Source organism: Drosophila mauritiana, chromosome X (genome assembly GCF_004382145.1).
Source record: "Drosophila mauritiana strain mau12 chromosome X, ASM438214v1, whole genome shotgun sequence".
Lineage (NCBI taxonomy): Eukaryota > Metazoa > Arthropoda > Insecta > Diptera > Drosophilidae > Drosophila > Drosophila mauritiana.
This window is the reverse complement of record NC_046672.1, coordinates 18,646,566-18,664,755: the sequence shown is the minus strand read 5'-3', so window position 1 is coordinate 18,664,755 and position 18,190 is coordinate 18,646,566. Positions and strand designations below refer to the sequence as shown.

Here is an 18,190-nt window from a genome sequence, read left to right as displayed (position 1 = left end):
TATTGATAATAAGATTGTTGCCTATCGATAAACAACAGCTGGGAGCGACAGATGGCGTTAGTAGCAAGTTAGTGCTAGTTACTACTCATAGATGGAGCACGCTCATACATTTTTAATTGCCCATAGATGGCGTTATTGTAACATAAGCTTTTCGAAGTAAGTCTGTACAATTAGTTGAAAAGTTAAAAATGCTCATAAATGGCGTTAATAATAAGGGCTTATTACTCGTGGAGTAAAAGAGTATACTAGAAAAGTATTTAACTGGCAGAAGGGAGCGTTTCCGACTGTATAGAGTATATATACATAATCTTGATCAGGATCAATAGCCGAGTCGATCGAGCCATGTCCGTCTGTCCATCTTTCCTTTCCTGTATCCTTTCTTGTGTATTTTAAATACATGTACCTTACAATGTGATGTTCAAAATTGAATAACATGTTTTACGAAGAAGATTTTTATGCTTTTAATATTTCATTTAAATTTTCCACCAGGTATTCCCCCAAAAGGCTGTAAATCAAAATACATTTGAATAATTCAATACTTTGTCTGTATTTTCTTTACGCAAACTTAAGTCTAACATTTTTTTACAAAAAAAAAAGTTACATACAAATGAAGTACGGCGAATAATTGAAAGTCTTTAAATTGTGGACAACTATTTTTGGATGACTTAAAACTTAAACAAACGGAAATCAACAAATGTGTACAAAGCCGCGACAAAGTGAAAGGCGCTTAAAAAGTTATATAAACAAATTAATAAAAGTAATGTAAAGGACTTGCGCAGAAATCTCCAAAGGTCTAAAATACTTCGAAAATGTATCTGAAAGTACATTTCTCTGTGGCAAGTAACTATCCAATCGCCAGAGATTTCTGCGCAACCACATAAAGTTTTTCTCGTGCCGCAGATGCAGAGGGGGGTAAATACTGTGTGTTAAGTTTAGGGGCATTACAGTTTTAGCCTAAGTTTAATCGATAACTATAAATAATATAAAGTACACGGTGCAATTCCCCGGCAATTGCCTGCTCAGTACTCGGGGATTCCCCGCTAGGAAGCTGGCGTCTCTACTTCGTACTCCGTGGCGAACCAACTGTCCTCAAACACTGTACAGGGTGGTGTTATCGGGGTCCACCTGTACCGCCTGGACAATGAAGCGTTTGCGGTCCAAGACATCGATGGGTGCAGCCGGCTAGGAATGAAAGAACAAAATCGAATCGATTAATTAGCAATTTTAGGTTACTTATCTGGAATAATTCTAGAAGCAGGAAGTTGGAAAGGGTCATAATTGAAATATTTACATTTTTAGGAAGGATTAGACATGCAGATGGAGATATTATCGTTTCTTGGCGGGTTCAATAAACGTTTAAGCAGGACAAGTACTCACACAATGCAACTCCCTTCTCCCATTTTTGCCTCAACTCAGCTATATATTTATTTAATGTATTTTCATTTATTTTTTCAATCCTTAACCAATCGCTAAGCAGAAGATGCTAATTTAAGGTTAGTTCTTTTTTCGAGAAAGTTAATTGAACAGTATCACAAGAGTTTTAGGTTTCGCAATCGAACAAATTTGTGTGTTGTGTGTGCTGTGTTCTGTGGACTCTAAGAATAATACTCGACATTTTTAATCTAAAACGAAACACAAAAGAAACAGAAGTAAAAACATACATACATACATTTGTAAAGAGACTTAAATTACGTAAAATATACAGAGTTTGTGCTAGCAGTTGAACAAACAATAAGTTTAAACAAAAAGCAAGAACAAGACAGTCGGACCTGAGAACTCTGAACTGATATCTACTAAATGTTTTTCACTAAATAATTTCCTGCTTTAAGTGCAGAAACCAAAGGATTACACATTAGTTATTTGCTTTATTTGGGAACATGGCCATGATCAATAGATCAAATAGCCAACTCCTAGCTAGAAACTACAGTGCTGAAGAATTCGCACAGACTGAATTTCTAGTGTTTTGGAAACCTTTCCAACCTATGCCTTTTAAATTCTATTAATTCTATTAATTGCCAGAAAACTATCAACTGTACGGATTGGCTACAATAAATAAGCGAGGAACTTGTTGGGACAGCTTAAGCTAGGGAGCCACCACCAGGAACCAACCGCAAACCAACCAAGGACGAGCACAACGGATTCCCAGACCAGCCCAGACCAGACCAGATCGCAACCAATCCCTGCCCGTGGAGCCTTCGGGAAGCCGGAGTCTCTGGCTAGCTGTGTCCTATCGGGAGCCACTCACGTCGGTGCACTTGCACTGCGTCTCATCGAAGACGGTGCCGGTGGTGCAGCTCTGGTTGTAGCGGCAGACGCAGGTGCAGTTGTCGTCCACCCAGTACTTGTTCTCGGCCTGCTCCAGGCACTTGTCCCGGGCGTCCGTGTTGTGGCACTCGCAGCGGCACAGATCCTTGCGATACGACTGGTACACGTTGCAGTCCTCCGCCTTCGTGCGGCAATCGCAGCGGCACTGCGTGTGCTGCTCCACGGTGATGATGGTGAACGGCCTGCGTCCGCTGGTGGCCGCCCGGTCCACCTTGCGCACCCGCAGCTGCACCTGCTCAACCTCCGTCGGCTGGCAGGAGATCAGCGTGGATCCGCAGCATCCATTGCACCGGCTGATCCGTGTGCACGCGGGCATATAGTAGTAGTTCGCCTCGTCCTCCGCCGGCGGCTTCAGCTCCACGATCGTCGGTTGCGGGGAGCAGCTCGCCGGCGTTGCGTTCCTCACGGTAGCTGGAGATTGGGAATATGGTGATCAGGATAACTATTCAAGGCTCAAAACAGGCACAATGTGCTCAGGAATTCGCTTAAGGAGTTTCATTTTAAAAGGAAGTAAAAGTATTGCTTACATTTCATGATGCTGCGCTTAAAGTTTTCTGTAAAGATAGTTTACAAATAGTATAGTTAGCTGGATACATGGGTGTCCAGATACTCACCCTTGGAGGAGGGCATCTCGCCGGACACATCGTAGTCGGCGGTCACGTTGGTCAGCTCAGCGGACACGGCCAGTGGGAGCTGTAAGATGGATTGGACATGGATTCAGTTCACCCGCACATTCATTTGGACTTAGTCATGGGCCACTACGAATCGACGACGAGATTCCATTGAAAAACGTACGGCGACTGCATAGAAATGGTTTGAATAAACACCAAATCGACGCCATCGTGCGTCACCCAGTTATTTTGCCCGTATTTCGCTAGCCGTTCCGAGCGGCGGAGGAGCAAGTGAATCCGCATCCACGTAACCCACGTGCCCAGTTCGACTTGCTTTCGGCCAATTTGCACGTACGTATGTAGTTCTGACGGTAGCCATGCTCCGGGCCATGATTCATTAGCGACATTTGCGACTCCAGACGTTAATTGTCCGATCTGGCGGAGATCGGTGGCATATATATGAACATATCCGCAGCTGCGTCACAATGCGGAGAAAGTTCAAGGGCAAATGACAAACGATCGCAGAGGAAGTGGCATATTTTATGATAATGTGATAATAACGATCGTAAAGAAATAAGCCAGGCTAATATGACTATTTTTACAGTGAGCTGTGCGTTCAAATTAGCAACTAACTTAAGGCTTAAGTGACTTTATTATTGATATTATTAGGCCTTAGAAGTGCTTTTTTAATTATTGAATATTTGTATAGCTACATTTTTAGCAAATATTCCAGCAATAGGCAGTTCAAATATTTCCACTTAATTAAAAGCATTTTTTTTTTAAATCAAAACGAATGTTTACCACGAATAATGGATTCTACATATGTATTTATTTATTGATAAGCTTCCAGGAAGCGAATCACATTTTTAACACTAATTGCTATCAAAGCAGAACTAAGCAGACATTCTAAGGACTATAGTGACAGCAGTTACAAATAACGAGTGATCCTCACTTGGAATTATCGAGTAGAGTATAGAAGATGGTCTCACTATAACCACCTGTATGATTTCATACGGAATGAGTTCAAAATACGACGTTATTATGAAATATTTCCCATTAACTACTCAGAATTGGATCAACTGGCTGGCACCATTTGTGCTTTGTTTTGGCTCATCCCACTCACCTGCATCCTTATCTGGAGATTTCTATGCTGCTGCTGGACCAAGTGTTAGGATCGATCCTACTAACTTTCGCCTGACATCTTCTTCAGGTGACCGATTTAATCCTTTTTTTATGAGTTTTTAATTCTTTTGTTTATCAAATCGAGTGCAGCGTTGTCGTTCTTCTTCTTCCTGCGCAGCTGTACCACCCACAAGGTGGAAATTTCAATATCCCAGCCTCCTGAGCGCAGGATTCACTGCAGCTCTTTTCGAAATCTGGTGGCAACGGTCTTAGTCTCTGTTTGCACAGTTTATTGGACAGCTGGTCATCTGCGACATCACTTTATTTCGAAAGATACTCCTTTAGTTTACGTTTTTGGCGGATGAAATTTTCGTGAAATTCTAGAGATGACCGGATACCGATAGCGTATATCGGCGGCTATTGATAATAAGATTGTTGCCTATCGATAAACAACAGCTGGGAGCGACAGATGGCGCTAGTAGCAAGTTAGTGCTAGTTACTACTCATAGATGGAGCACGCTCATACATTTTTAATTGCCCATAGATGGCGTTATTGTAACATAAGCTTTTCGAAGTAAGTCTGTACAATTAGTTGAAAAGTTAAAAATACTCATAGATGGCGTTAATAATAAGGGCTTATTACTCGTGGAGTAAAAGAGTATACTAGAAAAGTATTTAACTGGCAGAAGGGAGCGTTTCCGACTGTATAGAGTATATATACATAATCTTGATCAGGATCAATAGCCGAGTCGATCGAGCCATGTCCGTCTGTCCATCTTTCCTTTCCTGTATCCTTTCTTGTGTATTTTAAATACATGTACCTTACAATGTGATGTTCAAAATTGAATAACATGTTTTACGAAGAAGATTTTTATGCTTTTAATATTTCATTTAAATTTTCCACCAGGTATTCCCCCAAAAGGCTGTAAATCAAAATACATTTGAATAATTCAATACTTTGTCTGTATTTTCTTTACGCAAACTTAAGTCTAACATTTTTTTACAAAAAAAAAAGTTACATACAAATGAAGTACGGCGAATAATTGAAAGTCTTTAAATTGTGGACAACTATTTTTGGATGACTTAAAACTTAAACAAACGGAAATCAACAAATGTGTACAAAGCCGCGACAAAGTGAAAGGCGCTTAAAAAGTTATATAAACAAATTAATAAAAGTAATGTAAAGGACTTGCGCAGAAATCTCCAAAGGTCTAAAATACTTCGAAAATGTATCTGAAAGTACATTTCTCTGTGGCAAGTAACTATCCAATCGCCAGAGATTTCTGCGCAACCACATAAAGTTTTTCTCGTGCCGCAGATGCAGAGGGGGGTAAATACTGTGTGTTAAGTTTAGGGGCATTACAGTTTTAGCCTAAGTTTAATCGATAACTATAAATAATATAAAGTACACGGTGCAATTCCCCGGCAATTGCCTGCTCAGTACTCGGGGATTCCCCGCTAGGAAGCTGGCGTCTCTACTTCGTACTCCGTGGCGAACCAACTGTCCTCAAACACTGTACAGGGTGGTGTTATCGGGGTCCACCTGTACCGCCTGGACAATGAAGCGTTTGCGGTCCAAGACATCGATGGGTGCAGCCGGCTAGGAATGAAAGAACAAAATCGAATCGATTAATTAGCAATTTTAGGTTACTTATCTGGAATAATTCTAGAAGCAGGAAGTTGGAAAGGGTCATAATTGAAATATTTACATTTTTAGGAAGGATTAGACATGCAGATGGAGATATTATCGTTTCTTGGCGGGTTCAATAAACGTTTAAGCAGGACAAGTACTCACACAATGCAACTCCCTTCTCCCATTTTTGCCTCAACTCAGCTATATATTTATTTAATGTATTTTCATTTATTTTTTCAATCCTTAACCAATCGCTAAGCAGAAGATGCTAATTTAAGGTTAGTTCTTTTTTCGAGAAAGTTAATTGAACAGTATCACAAGAGTTTTAGGTTTCGCAATCGAACAAATTTGTGTGTTGTGTGTGCTGTGTTCTGTGGACTCTAAGAATAATACTCGACATTTTTAATCTAAAACGAAACACAAAAGAAACAGAAGTAAAAACATACATACATACATTTGTAAAGAGACTTAAATTACGTAAAATATACAGAGTTTGTGCTAGCAGTTGAACAAACAATAAGTTTAAACAAAAAGCAAGAACAAGACAGTCGGACCTGAGAACTCTGAACTGATATCTACTAAATGTTTTTCACTAAATAATTTCCTGCTTTAAGTGCAGAAACCAAAGGATTACACATTAGTTATTTGCTTTATTTGGGAACATGGCCATGATCAATAGATCAAATAGCCAACTCCTAGCTAGAAACTACAGTGCTGAAGAATTCGCACAGACTGAATTTCTAGTGTTTTGGAAACCTTTCCAACCTATGCCTTTTAAATTCTATTAATTGCCAGAAAACTATCAACTGTACGGATTGGCTACAATAAATAAGCGAGGAACTTGTTGGGACAGCTTAAGCTAGGGAGCCACCACCAGGAACCAACCGCAAACCAACCAAGGACGAGCACAACCGATTCCCAGACCAGCCCAGACCAGACCAGATCGCAACCAATCCCTGCCCGTGGAGCCTCCGGGAAGCCGGAGTCTCTGGCTAGCTGTGTCCTATCGGGAGCCACTCACGTCGGTGCACTTGCACTGCGTCTCATCGAAGACGGTGCCGGTGGTGCAGCTCTGGTTGTAGCGGCAGACGCAGGTGCAGTTGTCGTCCACCCAGTACTTGTTCTCGGCCTGCTCCAGGCACTTGTCCCGGGCGTCCGTGTTGTGACACTCGCAGCGGCACAGATCCTTGCGATACGACTGGTACACGTTGCAGTCCTCCGCCTTCGTGCGGCAATCGCAGCGGCACTGCGTGTGCTGCTCCACGGTGATGATGGTGAACGGCCTGCGTCCGCTGGTGGCCGCCCGGTCCACCTTGCGCACCCGCAGCTGCACCTGCTCAACCTCCGTCGGCTGGCAGGAGATCAGCGTGGATCCGCAGCATCCATTGCACCGGCTGATCCGTGTGCACGCGGGCATATAGTAGTAGTTCGCCTCGTCCTCCGCCGGCGGCTTCAGCTCCACGATCGTCGGTTGCGGGGAGCAGCTCGCCGGCGTTGCGTTCCTCACGGTAGCTGGAGATTGGGAATATGGTGATCAGGATAACTATTCAAGGCTCAAAACAGGCACAAAGTGCTCAGGAATTCGCTTAAGGAGTTTCATTTTAAAAGGAAGTAAAAGTATTGCTTACATTTCATGATGCTGCGCTTAAAGTTTTCTGTAAAGATAGTTTACAAATAGTATAGTTAGCTGGATACATGGGTGTCCAGATACTCACCCTTGGAGGAGGGCATCTCGCCGGACACATCGTAGTCGGCGGTCACGTTGGTCAGCTCAGCGGACACGGCCAGTGGGAGCTGTAAGATGGATTGGACATGGATTCAGTTCACCCGCACATTCATTTGGACTTAGTCATGGGCCACTACGAATCGACGACGAGATTCCATTGAAAAACGTACGGCGACTGCATAGAAATGGTTTGAATAAACACCAAATCGACGCCATCGTGCGTCACCCAGTTATTTTGCCCGTATTTCGGTAGCCGTTCCGAGCGGCGGAGGAGCAAGTGAATCCGCATCCACGTAACCCACGTGCCCAGTTCGACTTGCTTTCGGCCAATTTGCACGTACGTATGTAGTTTTGACGGTAGCCATGCTCCGGGCCATGATTCATTAGCGACATTTGCGACTCCAGACGTTAATTGTCCGATCTGGCGGAGATCGGTGGCATATATATGAACATATCCGCAGCTGCGTCACAATGCGGAGAAAGTTCAAGGGCAAATGACAAACGATCGCAGAGGAAGTGGCATATTTTATGATAATGTGATAATAACGATCGTAAAGAAATAAGCCAGGCTAATATGACTATTTTTACAGTGAGCTGTGCGTTCAAATTAGCAACTAACTTAAGGCTTAAGTGACTTTATTATTGATATTATTAGGCCTTAGAAGTGCTTTTTTAATTATTGAATATTTGTATAGCTACGTTTTTAGCAAATATTCCAGTAATAGGCAGTTCAAATATTTCCACTTAATTATAAGCATTTTTTTTTTAAATCAAAACGAATGTTTACCACGAATAATGGATTCTACATATGTATTTATTTATTGATAAGCTTCCAGGAAGCGAATCACATTTTTAACACTAATTGCTATCCGATATCGGAACTGTTTTTGTTTCGACTTCTGTGCCTTGGTGGATATTTGCCGAGTGCCCAGAAACCGATCCCCACTTGTTTACCCAGCCAATATGACAACTCCACCGTAATCCCAAAGAAAAGAAACCCTTCCACCGCCATAAATATAAGTGTATATGTGTACATATGAGTATCCCCACGCTTTTCTCGCCGGGAAAGGAAATCTTTTGTTGATCTGGAAGCAAGGCAAACAAAACGCTTGTTCTCGTGGGGGTTAGGGTTAGAAGGTACTGGAGGTGGGGGCCAGTGAGTAACGCCCAATTAAAAACGTAATGCGAATTATTTGTTTTGGAATCAAGCCGGCACTGCAGCACTATCAATGCCAAAGACGCAGACAGAAGCAGAAAGGCGAACACTGAGAGAAATTTGGCCTGTACTCTGAAGTAATAGGGAATTCCTTCAAAAGGTATCCATAAAAGCTATCAGAACTAAAAGTAATAATAAGTGGAAAATACTTAATAAAATACAATTAAGTGCTCAACTTTATAGGTACTTAGTATATTGGATACTTTGAAGTATCTACAAGTTACTTCTTTAATTAAAGAAATATAACATTTTCTTGCCAGTTACAAAATTTAGTTAAAAATTTACTTTTGGTGTTTAGTTTCTGTTCTATTCCTTTTCGCTGCGTGAGAAGATGCGCTGCGACAACGGCGCCACTGTGTCCACCGACTGCTCCCGATCTTTGGTGGGGTTTTGGGTCTCAGATCTGGGATCTGGGATCGGGTTGGGGTTGGCGTTGTGCAGCGAGGCAGCGCCTTATCAAGCTGCAAACAAGACGCGGTGATGACGCTGACCCAAATAGGCGATGTCTCTGGGCGACACAGTGGCGCCATCTAGATGCAGCCGTATTTTATAGTAATATTTGCTAAATAACAGACTAACTAAAATTCTTAACTCTTATCAAACTCATCAAAAAACACTTTCTTGGCATTTTATGCAGGGTACCAAAAACCCAAAAATGTAGTAATTGGAATTACCCTCGGAACTTTTTAAAAACCCATTTATTATATCACTCGAATTCTTCTGATAAAACCTAATTTTTTCTACTTTCTTAGAGCAATCTGAATTTTCGATAATATATCTCCTAATAATATAATACTATCAAATAGTTTTCTAATTAGTTTCACTATACTGATGGATGTTGGAGTGATTGTAGCATTTGTCTTACCGTCAATGGTGTTCCGGCTTCCGCGGCTGCTCCTTGGCAGCAGCTGCCCTCCAGTGCACCCACTGGCGCCGCACCGGGATCGTCCGCCTGGCGGAGCAGGCGCACCTTGGTCTGCGTGGAGGAGGAGGACGTGGCAGCGGCGTAGAAGAACCTCTGCGACGGCTGCCTGTTGTTCGGGGACACCAAGGAGCCCGCCGCTGCCTTGCCGACGATCAGGACGAGGAGGAGCAGTGGCAGGAGGAGCAATGTATGCTGCATGGGCTCTGGGATTCGGATTCGGAACATGGCCATGCGGATGCGATGGAAGATCAGCTTTCAATGGCTTTCAATGGCCGTTACAATTAGCTAAAACCAATGAAATAATACATCATTACCATGCAATTTAACGTACTTTCAGCTTAAACAATTTATTAATAAATTATTAATGTACTATAATTTGCGGAAGTGACCTTCAAATCGAAAGGTGAGTCATGTTTTAAGCATAAATATTTTCGGAATCTCGAAATTCAGCTTAATTTTGTTTGGAAAATTCTTCAAAGCCGCGAAGATTCGAGAACGTAAAGATTCCTTTTCATTTGAAAATTTGTGTATTTTTTAAAATTTTTTTTTATGCCGGTAGAAGTGTGAAGTCGCCTTTTATTCCCAGACTTCCTCTGACTGATTTACGACTTGATATATGTACGGGTCGTGTTGGAAGATGACAGAGTCACAGATTCATATTGTTTTCCTAGGGTTCATTTGCTTTTCCCCCACAATGTCAATTCTTTGGGCAGCAGGTGTGTTCTTCAGGTGTGGGTGACAGGTGGGGGCGGGCGGGCACGTTTTCCATTCGAATTGGGGTCAGTTCGGTTATGAACGCGATGTTGACCAACGTTGGAGGCAGCAAAAAAACCTGCGACGGCCAACTTGACATTGATACAAAACGTCTTATCATCACTCGAGGGTACGATATCGTGCGTCAGGCATATCAATGAGACAATCAACCTGCCGGGGGACAGGAAGCACCGGGCGTTAGTCACCAGCGGCACTCGATAAACACCGCTTAATCTCGATTGAAATCATGAAGTATTCGACAAATAACTTACAATGCCAAGTAAACAATTCAAGAACAATAAAATGTATTAGGTGCATAGGGTAAGTAAAGCAATTGTGTCTAATTCAATATGGTTACTAAACGACTGAGTCACGCATACGCCCCTGGCGCACACTGCTTACACGGTACTAGGCAATGCAATGCCACTACCACTACCACTTTTGGCTATGAATGAGCCGCGTTTGTTCGACCGTTTCTTTTATTATGGCCATGCCCTGACTCATAAATCAGCTACACTTGTGGCCATTAAAGCCCTACAAGCCGGCAAAAGGCGGCAGGATTCTTGTGTAATCGCCGGCAATCTAGAAGACTCAAGCGGGAATTCTTCAGTCCGTTTCCTGTCTCTCAAACTCTATTTCGAATGCTAAGTGCGTAGGGAGTTTAATATTTCCTGCATATGGAAAGTAAGCTTCAGCTACTGATTATGTTGCACTCGAAGGAAAAGTGCAATTGGTCGAAAATGAAATCATAGGTAAAATTAGCCAACTGAAGAATTCGCGTTCTGCTTTCGAACTGAAGAATTCGCGTTCTTCTTCTTATGCTGTTAAGAATTCGCGTTCTCCTTCTTATGCTGTTAAGCCAATAAATTTATTTCCAGTGCCGGCTCCACTGTGGCTCTGGCATTTAACGTATTTTATTATTATTTGTTTTTATTCTCGACGCTCCCTTGTTCTTATTCTTTTTTTGCGTGCTGCTTAAATATGAAAATTCTTATTATAGGTCAGTTCGCGTTTCCCTTTCTGTTCTTCTCATTCCCCTTCTTCTTGGGCTGTCGATAACGAAACGCACGCCTAGTGATAGTGATAGGTCCCAGTAAAACATACTATATATACAGATTTGTATATAGCTTGCTGGTCAAGGCGCTTTATCAGCCTAGTGAATAGCAAATAAAATATAAATGGCTATTGTAAAATCGCAAAAGGCGTTCATTCATTAAAATGCAAAACAAAAAATAGAAGACGAAGAAGTGAGAAAGATGTAAACATAGCCATATGCTCCCCCATGGATCGGGAAATCTGTACATACATATATATATTGGGTATGAAAAAAACAGACTGGTAGATTCCAAGAGCTTGCTTCGCTAATTAGTATAGCTGTAAACACATAGTGGTTTGGGTCAGCAACTTTGTTCTTAATACAGTTTAATCGAATTTTGGATGTACGGCGAATGACATTTTGATGAACATGATAACAATTTAAAGAAAATAGTGGGATGCAAGTTTTTAAGGAGGCTTTGTAAGCCTATTTTACTGTACAAATAACTTTTAGAATGCATCTTGCAAATTGGAAAGATCTTTATTAAAACGTACGAAGTTATATAAACTTATTTGTACAAATAACAAAGTGTGGAACGTTTTTTTTTTCAGTAATTTGAAGAGATCCTGATTTCGTGCAGTGCATGAGGGCAAGACGAAGAAAAGCAAAGTGAGAAGTGGTGCAAAAAACAACACAGGAAAGGAGATAGCAGAAACGGTAAGAGGGGTGTGGAAAGGGGAGGGGAAGGAGAGCAAGATCGGATGGTGTTAAAAATAGCTTTAAGCTCGCCTTGTAACGGGACTCCACGGGAGTTTCAAGTTGTGTGTGTGTTTCTGCACTTATGTTTTAGGTGCAGTGGGTGCACAAGTGATTATTTGTGGGCTGTAATCAACACACACGAAAATCAGCTATCATTGTTTTCCAATCTGTTTTCCTTACTTTTCTTGGCTCTTTTTAACAGTTAAACAAATGCCGTTTGATATGACAGACCAAACGTTGTGATTATTTTTATTGCTCTCCCTTCCTCTCTCTCTCTCCCTGTTGCCAGGTGTCACGCACACCTGTGTGATTCATCTTGACATTCCTCTGTGCCGTCTTGTTGTTGTTGCTCTGTTTTTCTTTTTTGGCGGCTGCTGCACAAGCTTTATGTGGAGTAACAGCTGTTAGCTTAACAGTGAGTTCATAATTTCGGAATAATTACCAATTGGAATTTAAAAGACTTCAAATAATTTACTAGTCTATCTGCAAAGAATTTAAATAGATCTAACGTACTGAAAACAAGATTCAAAATATATTGCAAATTTTTAAACCCTCTATAGGATGTTCGTTCGATGGGTGGGCCGCTGATGATTGCACAACCTGTCACATCGAAGGTCTCTTTAACCCGATTCAACGGTTAACATTGCGCGTCTAGTCAGTTATCAGTTATCAGTTGTTGTTGTTTTTGTTGCTACTGAGGCATTTCGTCAGCGCAGATATTACAGATCGACCAGAGGGAGACGGATAGATGGGGGGAGGGGGAGGGGGAAAGGCAGATTACAAAATTAAGCACGTTTTTAAATTATATATATGAATGCGAATACTTATTGCGAAAGCGACAGGCTTTTGTTACTCCTCATACTGATTGCTTTTAGTACCCCGTACTAAAGAGGTGTGCTAACTTTGGCGAAATCTGATCAGCAAAGAGTTTCCGATAGTGTGGGGTGTCCCAAAAACGAAATCAAGCGACTGTTTACAAGCTTTCTTTAAGAAAATTTAACTTATAAGGCTAGCATATGCATATATCTATGCCTCAGGTATCATATAGTCGATAGACGATACCCATATGATCTGTATTTAGTTTGCGCAGGTGTCAGCTGTATTTATTCTCCCACTTTCGAGGCATTCCTTCCCGGTGCGTCACCCGAAGATATCAAATCATATAACGTAATCTCAGGGAGGAGAAGGCGAGGAACCCAAAGGAATCATCTCGGGAACGCGATCCCCACTTGGGCGGTCCTCAATTATGCGAAGGGTGTGCCTTCGGCCAGGCAATTGATCCCCGCACATGAATTCCAAAACAAAAGGAAGACTCGAGCGTTAATGATAAGCCTGCGGAGGCGGGGCGGGCGGAGGCGTGGCAGATCAGGGAACAGGCCCATAGCTTGTCTCCCCGTCTGGTCATTCGCTCAGGCAAATCAATTACAATATAGACATGATAATAACTCCACTGCATCCATGGGCCCATGTAGACGGGGGAGCAGCAGAGCAAACAACAAACAAGAAAACACAAAACTTGGAGCAACAGGAGGGCAATGGGCAATGGACAATGGGCAGTGGGTTCTACAAGCTCTACAAGATAAATTATGGATTTGCTCCCAAAGGGCTCCCAAAGGGATCGGGTCAACGGCGACGTCTGGAATGCGAGTCTAAGATTAACCGATTTCAACTTTTGGAAGGCGGAAATATGGACAAGTTTTTTAAAAACTAGGGCATATCTAAAATAATTGGTTGTTTTTAAGTTTAGTGAAGGTGTGACTTGATCTAGGAATAGTTTCCTTTGTAGGATATCAAAGTTCTCCATTTGTTCCATACAAAATGTGCACGTTATAATTTGGAAACGTATTTGCACCAAAGTTTATAAGGCATTTTTATGTTTCTGAACGTGATTGTTTTACAAAACCCAAAAGTAAAATAGTATAATAATTATCAATTTATCACATAATATTTAATGTGTGACTTTTGTGAGCAAACGTTATCATCAAACTTGTTTCCTTTTAATAAAAACCCGCAATTGTACATTTTAAAATAAATTGTTTCTTAAAAATGACATTTTAGTAACGAAGTAAATTAAAAAATAAACATGAACTTTGAGCACATTGCCAGCATTAGTTTGTTGAACTTTATTGACGATTTATCCGCAATAACTCGATCATAAACATCTTGATTTATTGCAATTTAAGGCAGCGACTACATTTAAGCCAAGTTCACTTTCATTTGTGATTCAAAAATCTTCGATTCGCACGCGATTTGACGCAGTTCGATTTGAATACCGATTAGGCCCGGCTTAGACTTTGTTTTTAGGAATTCAAGCGCAACATTTTCACGGGGGTTTTCCACACAGCCACTGGAATAACTCAACAGCCAGATCAAAAAACGTTAATTGCAATTGTACTTTTTTGTTTTGTTGGTTTTTTTTTTTTTGCATTTGTTAATAATAAAACGGTGTTCTGGTTTTGCTCGAAAGCTATTTGTAAAAAAAAAAACATATATATATAACAAAAGGCTGTGCGCTGTGGAGAGCTTTTTAAAAGGCCCGGCTTCAGTGGAAAATCATATAAACAATAACAAAAAGCAGTTTCAGTTTAAATGTTAGACGCAGTCGAGGGTCGCTGGCTTGCTTGTTTACGCTGCTGAATTGGGTTGAAAATTTCGAGAAGCAGCACTTACTCTATTGAAACACGGCTCGAAAATTCTGAATACTATGTTTTACACGACGTTGAACAGCACAAATCGGTTAGCACGAAACGGTAAACAAACAACAAAAAAATATGTGTGCACAAATGGAGGGTTTTGTATTTGGTAATTTGTGATATATATTTGAGCGCGTCGAAGTTGGTGGTGTTAGCCTCGCGGAGATCGGCGGAGCTGCGATCCAAGCACCAGCAAGTTCCGTTCAAAACTGTCGACTCGTCGGTGTGGGCCAAGTTACTGCGCCCCTATCACAGTCGCCAATAACAATAGCAGTAGCAGTAGCTGTTGCAGTAACAGTAACAGTAACCAGCTGTCGCAGCATTGCGCTCTCCGCTCCGCTCCGCTCAGCACCACTCCACTCACATCCCATCCGAATCGAACCGCTCCGCTCAGCGCTCTCTCGATCTTGGGGCCTAGAGCGGAGCGGATGGGATTCACTGTTAACAGTTAACGCTGGGAGAGCGCGATCTCGACTTATGCACACCCTCGCTCAGGAGGCTCGCTGAGATTAGATTTAAATATATACAGAGCAACATTAACAATACATATGTTGCATTCTATGTATCTTATATTATGATCTGTCTATTTATTTGTACCATATGTGTGGAAATGGAGTATAAATATTACTGATAAAGCAGCATTATTTCATTGTTATTTTCATAGTATTCATCGTAGTGTGACAAATTACATTATGTTAACACTACGCATCAATAATCTGTAAACTTTCTTTAGGCAATCTTTCCAACTTTTCTTAGGCAATATTTCAGTTATGCCCGTTTTTATTAACCTGACTTCATTATTGTTATTTTAGTATTCATATAAGTACATTGTCTTTCAGCCATCGTAGCTTGCAAGGGTGTAACAAATTCTGCTTGCTATATTAAAGTAACTAATCGCTTATATATATCTTAAGGCGTAAATTAAATCGTTTCATAAGCATTAATTTTACAGCAAAAACTAAAATGCGATTTTCAATTCAAGTTCGCTTGGAAAACCTTTTCCGATGACTAGGATATGGCCTATAAATTCAAAAACGTTACATTTATCCATTGCTTAAATGTATATAAAGCGTAATTCTGGACGTGAGATGTCGCTCAGGTATCTACGATTCCCGCTAGGATGACTGCCCTACAGATGTTCCTCACTCACATGCCGTTCGAGATCGATGGCCCGAAAGAAGGGCCGCACGCATAATTCACAGGTGTAATTACCGTGGCCATGGCAGCGATCCGTCTCCATGTGATCGGTGAGGTGGCACCTCTGGGTGAATGTCTTTCCGCACTTGGGACACAGATGTGGTCGGTGGTCCAGGTGTAGGCTATTAACGTGCTTCTTCAGGTGATCGGCGGTGGCAAAGTCCGCCTGGCAAATACCGCACACATGACCGCGCAAGAGGATGTGAAGACGTTGCAGGTGGGACCGCAGGGCTTCTCGGCTGCCATGGCTCTTGCCACAACAGCAGCACTCCAGGGCGCTGCGTCCGTGAACCTGCTCCAAGTGCCGCACCAGGCTCAGACTGCCGGGAAATCCGTTGGCGCAGAACGGACACACGAAAACGTTCGGCTTGGCGTCCACAATGCACGACTCCTTGTCCAGGTCCGTGGGCCAGCCAAAGGTGAGATCGTCGTCCCAGTCGATGCTGGGTAGTATGTTCTCAATGTTCTCCTCCAGCATCTCAAGGTCCTCCGTTTCGTCAACCTGGCTGTCTGCAGGGATCGGATTGAATAGTATTATTAAGCAGGGTATGCCATAAACATCACAACTACTCGTAAGCAGGATACTTACCTGCATCACTGGCCGTGGACTTCAGGGTACTCAGGCGATGCACCTCCTCGGCGTGCTCCTGCAGCTCCAGCATCCCGCTAAAGGTCTTAACGTCGTTGCAGTTGTCCGCGCACATGTCGCAGTAGAACAGCGACTGCTGACCGTGCCAGCTGGCCACATGCCGGTACAGAAACGTGGCGGACGCGTACTTCTTGCCGCACTGCAGGCACAGGAACTGGCCGTCGATGTGCTTTCGCTCCCTGTGCCGCTCCAGCCGGGCCTCCTCGCCGAAGAGCGTCAGACAGTGGCGGCAGACGAATAGACACCTCAACCTGACGGCACACTGCTGCTCGTGCCGCTTGGTGGCCGTATGACGAGAGAACTCCGCAAAACAAACGCCGCAGTGGTACGAACGCTTCTTGGCCGGCTTCTTCGCCGCCAGCGGCAGAGCTCCGCGGTTGTCCGCTCCCGGCGCCTTTGGCCGGATGGGCACCGGTTCCATAATTCTACCTTGTCCAATTAAAATTGTATTTACAAGCAAAACGGCTCGCTGTCTATCGATATCGGAAGGTGCGATTTGTTATCGATTGACCGCAAGCTGAAAATAAATATACCGAATATATCAATATGCAGTCACACTTACTTCCCGAACTGTTCAAAACCAAAATTCAAAAAATTTTAAATTAAGGTCTATATATTTCCAGCCATTCCTTCAATCATTTAAAATATTCCCATTGAAAAGAGCCCGCTCGTACATTTTCGTCACTTGAATATTTATTGTACTTCATTTAAATCATTTTGTATTTGAATTTTTTTTACATACTTTTATGGTTTTTAATTTCATCAGCATAATTCAATAATATATAGTTTTTGTATAGTATAATAATTTTATAACACGTTTTTCTGCACTGTGCAAATAATTTTCCCATCAACTTCTATTCAATTTGCGAATTTCCTTTTAGTTATTTGCGTGATGGAGTGTTGATATTCAAATTTCCTTGAATTCTTTAGTACAGTCTACATTAAATTGTTTTACATTTGATTTCATTTACCGACTAACATTTTGTTGTATATTCTTTTTTGTGTTTTTTTTTTTCTCAAAATAATTCATGTTTTTAACACTTTTGTAATAGTATAAGCTGTATACACTTATAATAAATGACTTGAATACATAATAACAAACGCCTCGGTTACAATCTTCAATCTTCACAACTGTATTCATGACCCAGAATTTACATGGCGTTACTAAAAGCTCTGGAATCTTATGTATTAAGCATATTGTTTTGCGCATTCCTGTCCTCTAATCAGTGATGTGAGCACTAATTATCCAGAAATTAAAGTAAATATTTGCAGGGCAATGCCACCCACCTGTTGCGTGAAGTAGTACACACTTATGTAATCCATTAAACATACATAGTTATCGAATTCTTTGTTCTTATTATCAAAATGGCTCTGTGGCGGCTCAATCAATCCATCGGACCTCTAATGGTTCCTTAGTTCTATGCTCACCCGATACTCAAAAGTTCAAATAACACAATGGTACCACTTAAATACACAAGCAACATTCTTGGTTGCGAAATTCCAACACTACAGTCGAAAAATCGCAGCCAGTTTTTAAAAAGAAAC

At 41.9% G+C, this 18,190-nt stretch overlaps 3 protein-coding genes across 6 annotated transcripts; all 3 read right to left on the bottom strand.

Moving 5' to 3' along the window:
• Positions 1-574: 574 nt before the first annotated feature.
• Positions 575-4,458, bottom strand: LOC117148612 (vascular endothelial growth factor A-like). Of its 3 annotated transcripts, XR_004459906.1 has the most exons (6): positions 4,060-4,458; positions 2,940-3,018; positions 2,853-2,879; positions 2,246-2,736; positions 1,378-1,622; positions 1,112-1,182 (listed from the first exon to the last, which is right to left on the bottom strand). XR_004459906.1 is itself a non-coding variant. In XM_033316094.1 (5 exons), exons 1-5 carry the CDS (start codon positions 4,063-4,065, stop codon positions 1,090-1,092), a joined length of 696 nt encoding a protein of 231 aa, XP_033171985.1. In that variant the 5' UTR covers positions 4,066-4,457; the 3' UTR covers positions 575-1,089. The 3 variants fall into 3 exon arrangements, 1 of the variants encoding a protein (XP_033171985.1); XM_033316094.1 differs by lacking the exon at positions 1,378-1,622 and having other exon boundaries at positions 575-1,182; positions 4,060-4,457; XR_004459907.1 differs by lacking the exon at positions 1,378-1,622 and having other exon boundaries at positions 2,121-2,736.
• Positions 4,459-5,050: 592 nt separating this feature from the next.
• On the bottom strand, positions 5,051-15,059 carry LOC117148611 (vascular endothelial growth factor C). 2 transcript variants are annotated; one of them, XR_004459905.1, is made up of 7 exons: positions 14,777-15,059; positions 9,499-9,843; positions 7,407-7,485; positions 7,320-7,346; positions 6,713-7,203; positions 5,854-6,098; positions 5,588-5,658 (listed from the first exon to the last, which is right to left on the bottom strand). XR_004459905.1 is itself a non-coding variant. In XM_033316093.1 (6 exons), exons 2-6 carry the CDS (start codon positions 9,787-9,789, stop codon positions 5,566-5,568), a joined length of 981 nt encoding a protein of 326 aa, XP_033171984.1. In that variant the 5' UTR covers positions 9,790-9,843; positions 14,777-15,050; the 3' UTR covers positions 5,051-5,565. The 2 variants fall into 2 exon arrangements, 1 of the variants encoding a protein (XP_033171984.1); XM_033316093.1 differs by lacking the exon at positions 5,854-6,098 and having other exon boundaries at positions 5,051-5,658; positions 14,777-15,050.
• Positions 15,060-15,775: 716 nt separating this feature from the next.
• LOC117148610 (zinc finger protein 778) lies at positions 15,776-17,130 on the bottom strand. The gene is made up of 2 exons (XM_033316092.1): positions 16,586-17,130; positions 15,776-16,506 (listed from the first exon to the last, which is right to left on the bottom strand). The coding sequence occupies exons 1-2, from the start codon at positions 17,064-17,066 to the stop codon at positions 15,929-15,931; spliced, it is 1,059 nt and encodes a 352-aa protein (XP_033171983.1). The 5' UTR covers positions 17,067-17,130; the 3' UTR covers positions 15,776-15,928.
• Between the last annotated feature and the right edge of the window lie 1,060 nt (positions 17,131-18,190).

What these genes read in the sequence shown, in the direction of transcription:
- LOC117148612 (XM_033316094.1), bottom strand. An exon ending in TAAGCGCAGCATCATGAAAT is followed by an intron (nt 2,737 to 2,852) that starts GTAAGCAATACT and finishes CCCAATCTCCAG; the next exon opens with CTACCGTGAGGAACGCAACG. An exon ending in CGCAGTGCAAGTGCACCGAC is followed by an intron (nt 1,183 to 2,245) that starts GTGAGTGGCTCC and finishes TTTCATTCCTAG; the next exon opens with CCGGCTGCACCCATCGATGT.
- LOC117148611 (XM_033316093.1), bottom strand. Translation starts at nt 9,789, where the DNA reads ATGGCCATGTTCCGAATCCGAATCCCAGAGCCCATGCAGCATACATTG. An exon ending in AAGCCGGAACACCATTGACG is followed by an intron (nt 7,486 to 9,498) that starts GTAAGACAAATG and finishes TCCATCTTACAG; the next exon opens with CTCCCACTGGCCGTGTCCGC. An exon ending in CGCAGTGCAAGTGCACCGAC is followed by an intron (nt 5,659 to 6,712) that starts GTGAGTGGCTCC and finishes TTTCATTCCTAG; the next exon opens with CCGGCTGCACCCATCGATGT.
- LOC117148610 (XM_033316092.1), bottom strand. Translation starts at nt 17,066, where the DNA reads ATGGAACCGGTGCCCATCCGGCCAAAGGCGCCGGGAGCGGACAACCGC. An exon ending in GTCCACGGCCAGTGATGCAG is followed by an intron (nt 16,507 to 16,585) that starts GTAAGTATCCTG and finishes CGATCCCTGCAG; the next exon opens with ACAGCCAGGTTGACGAAACG.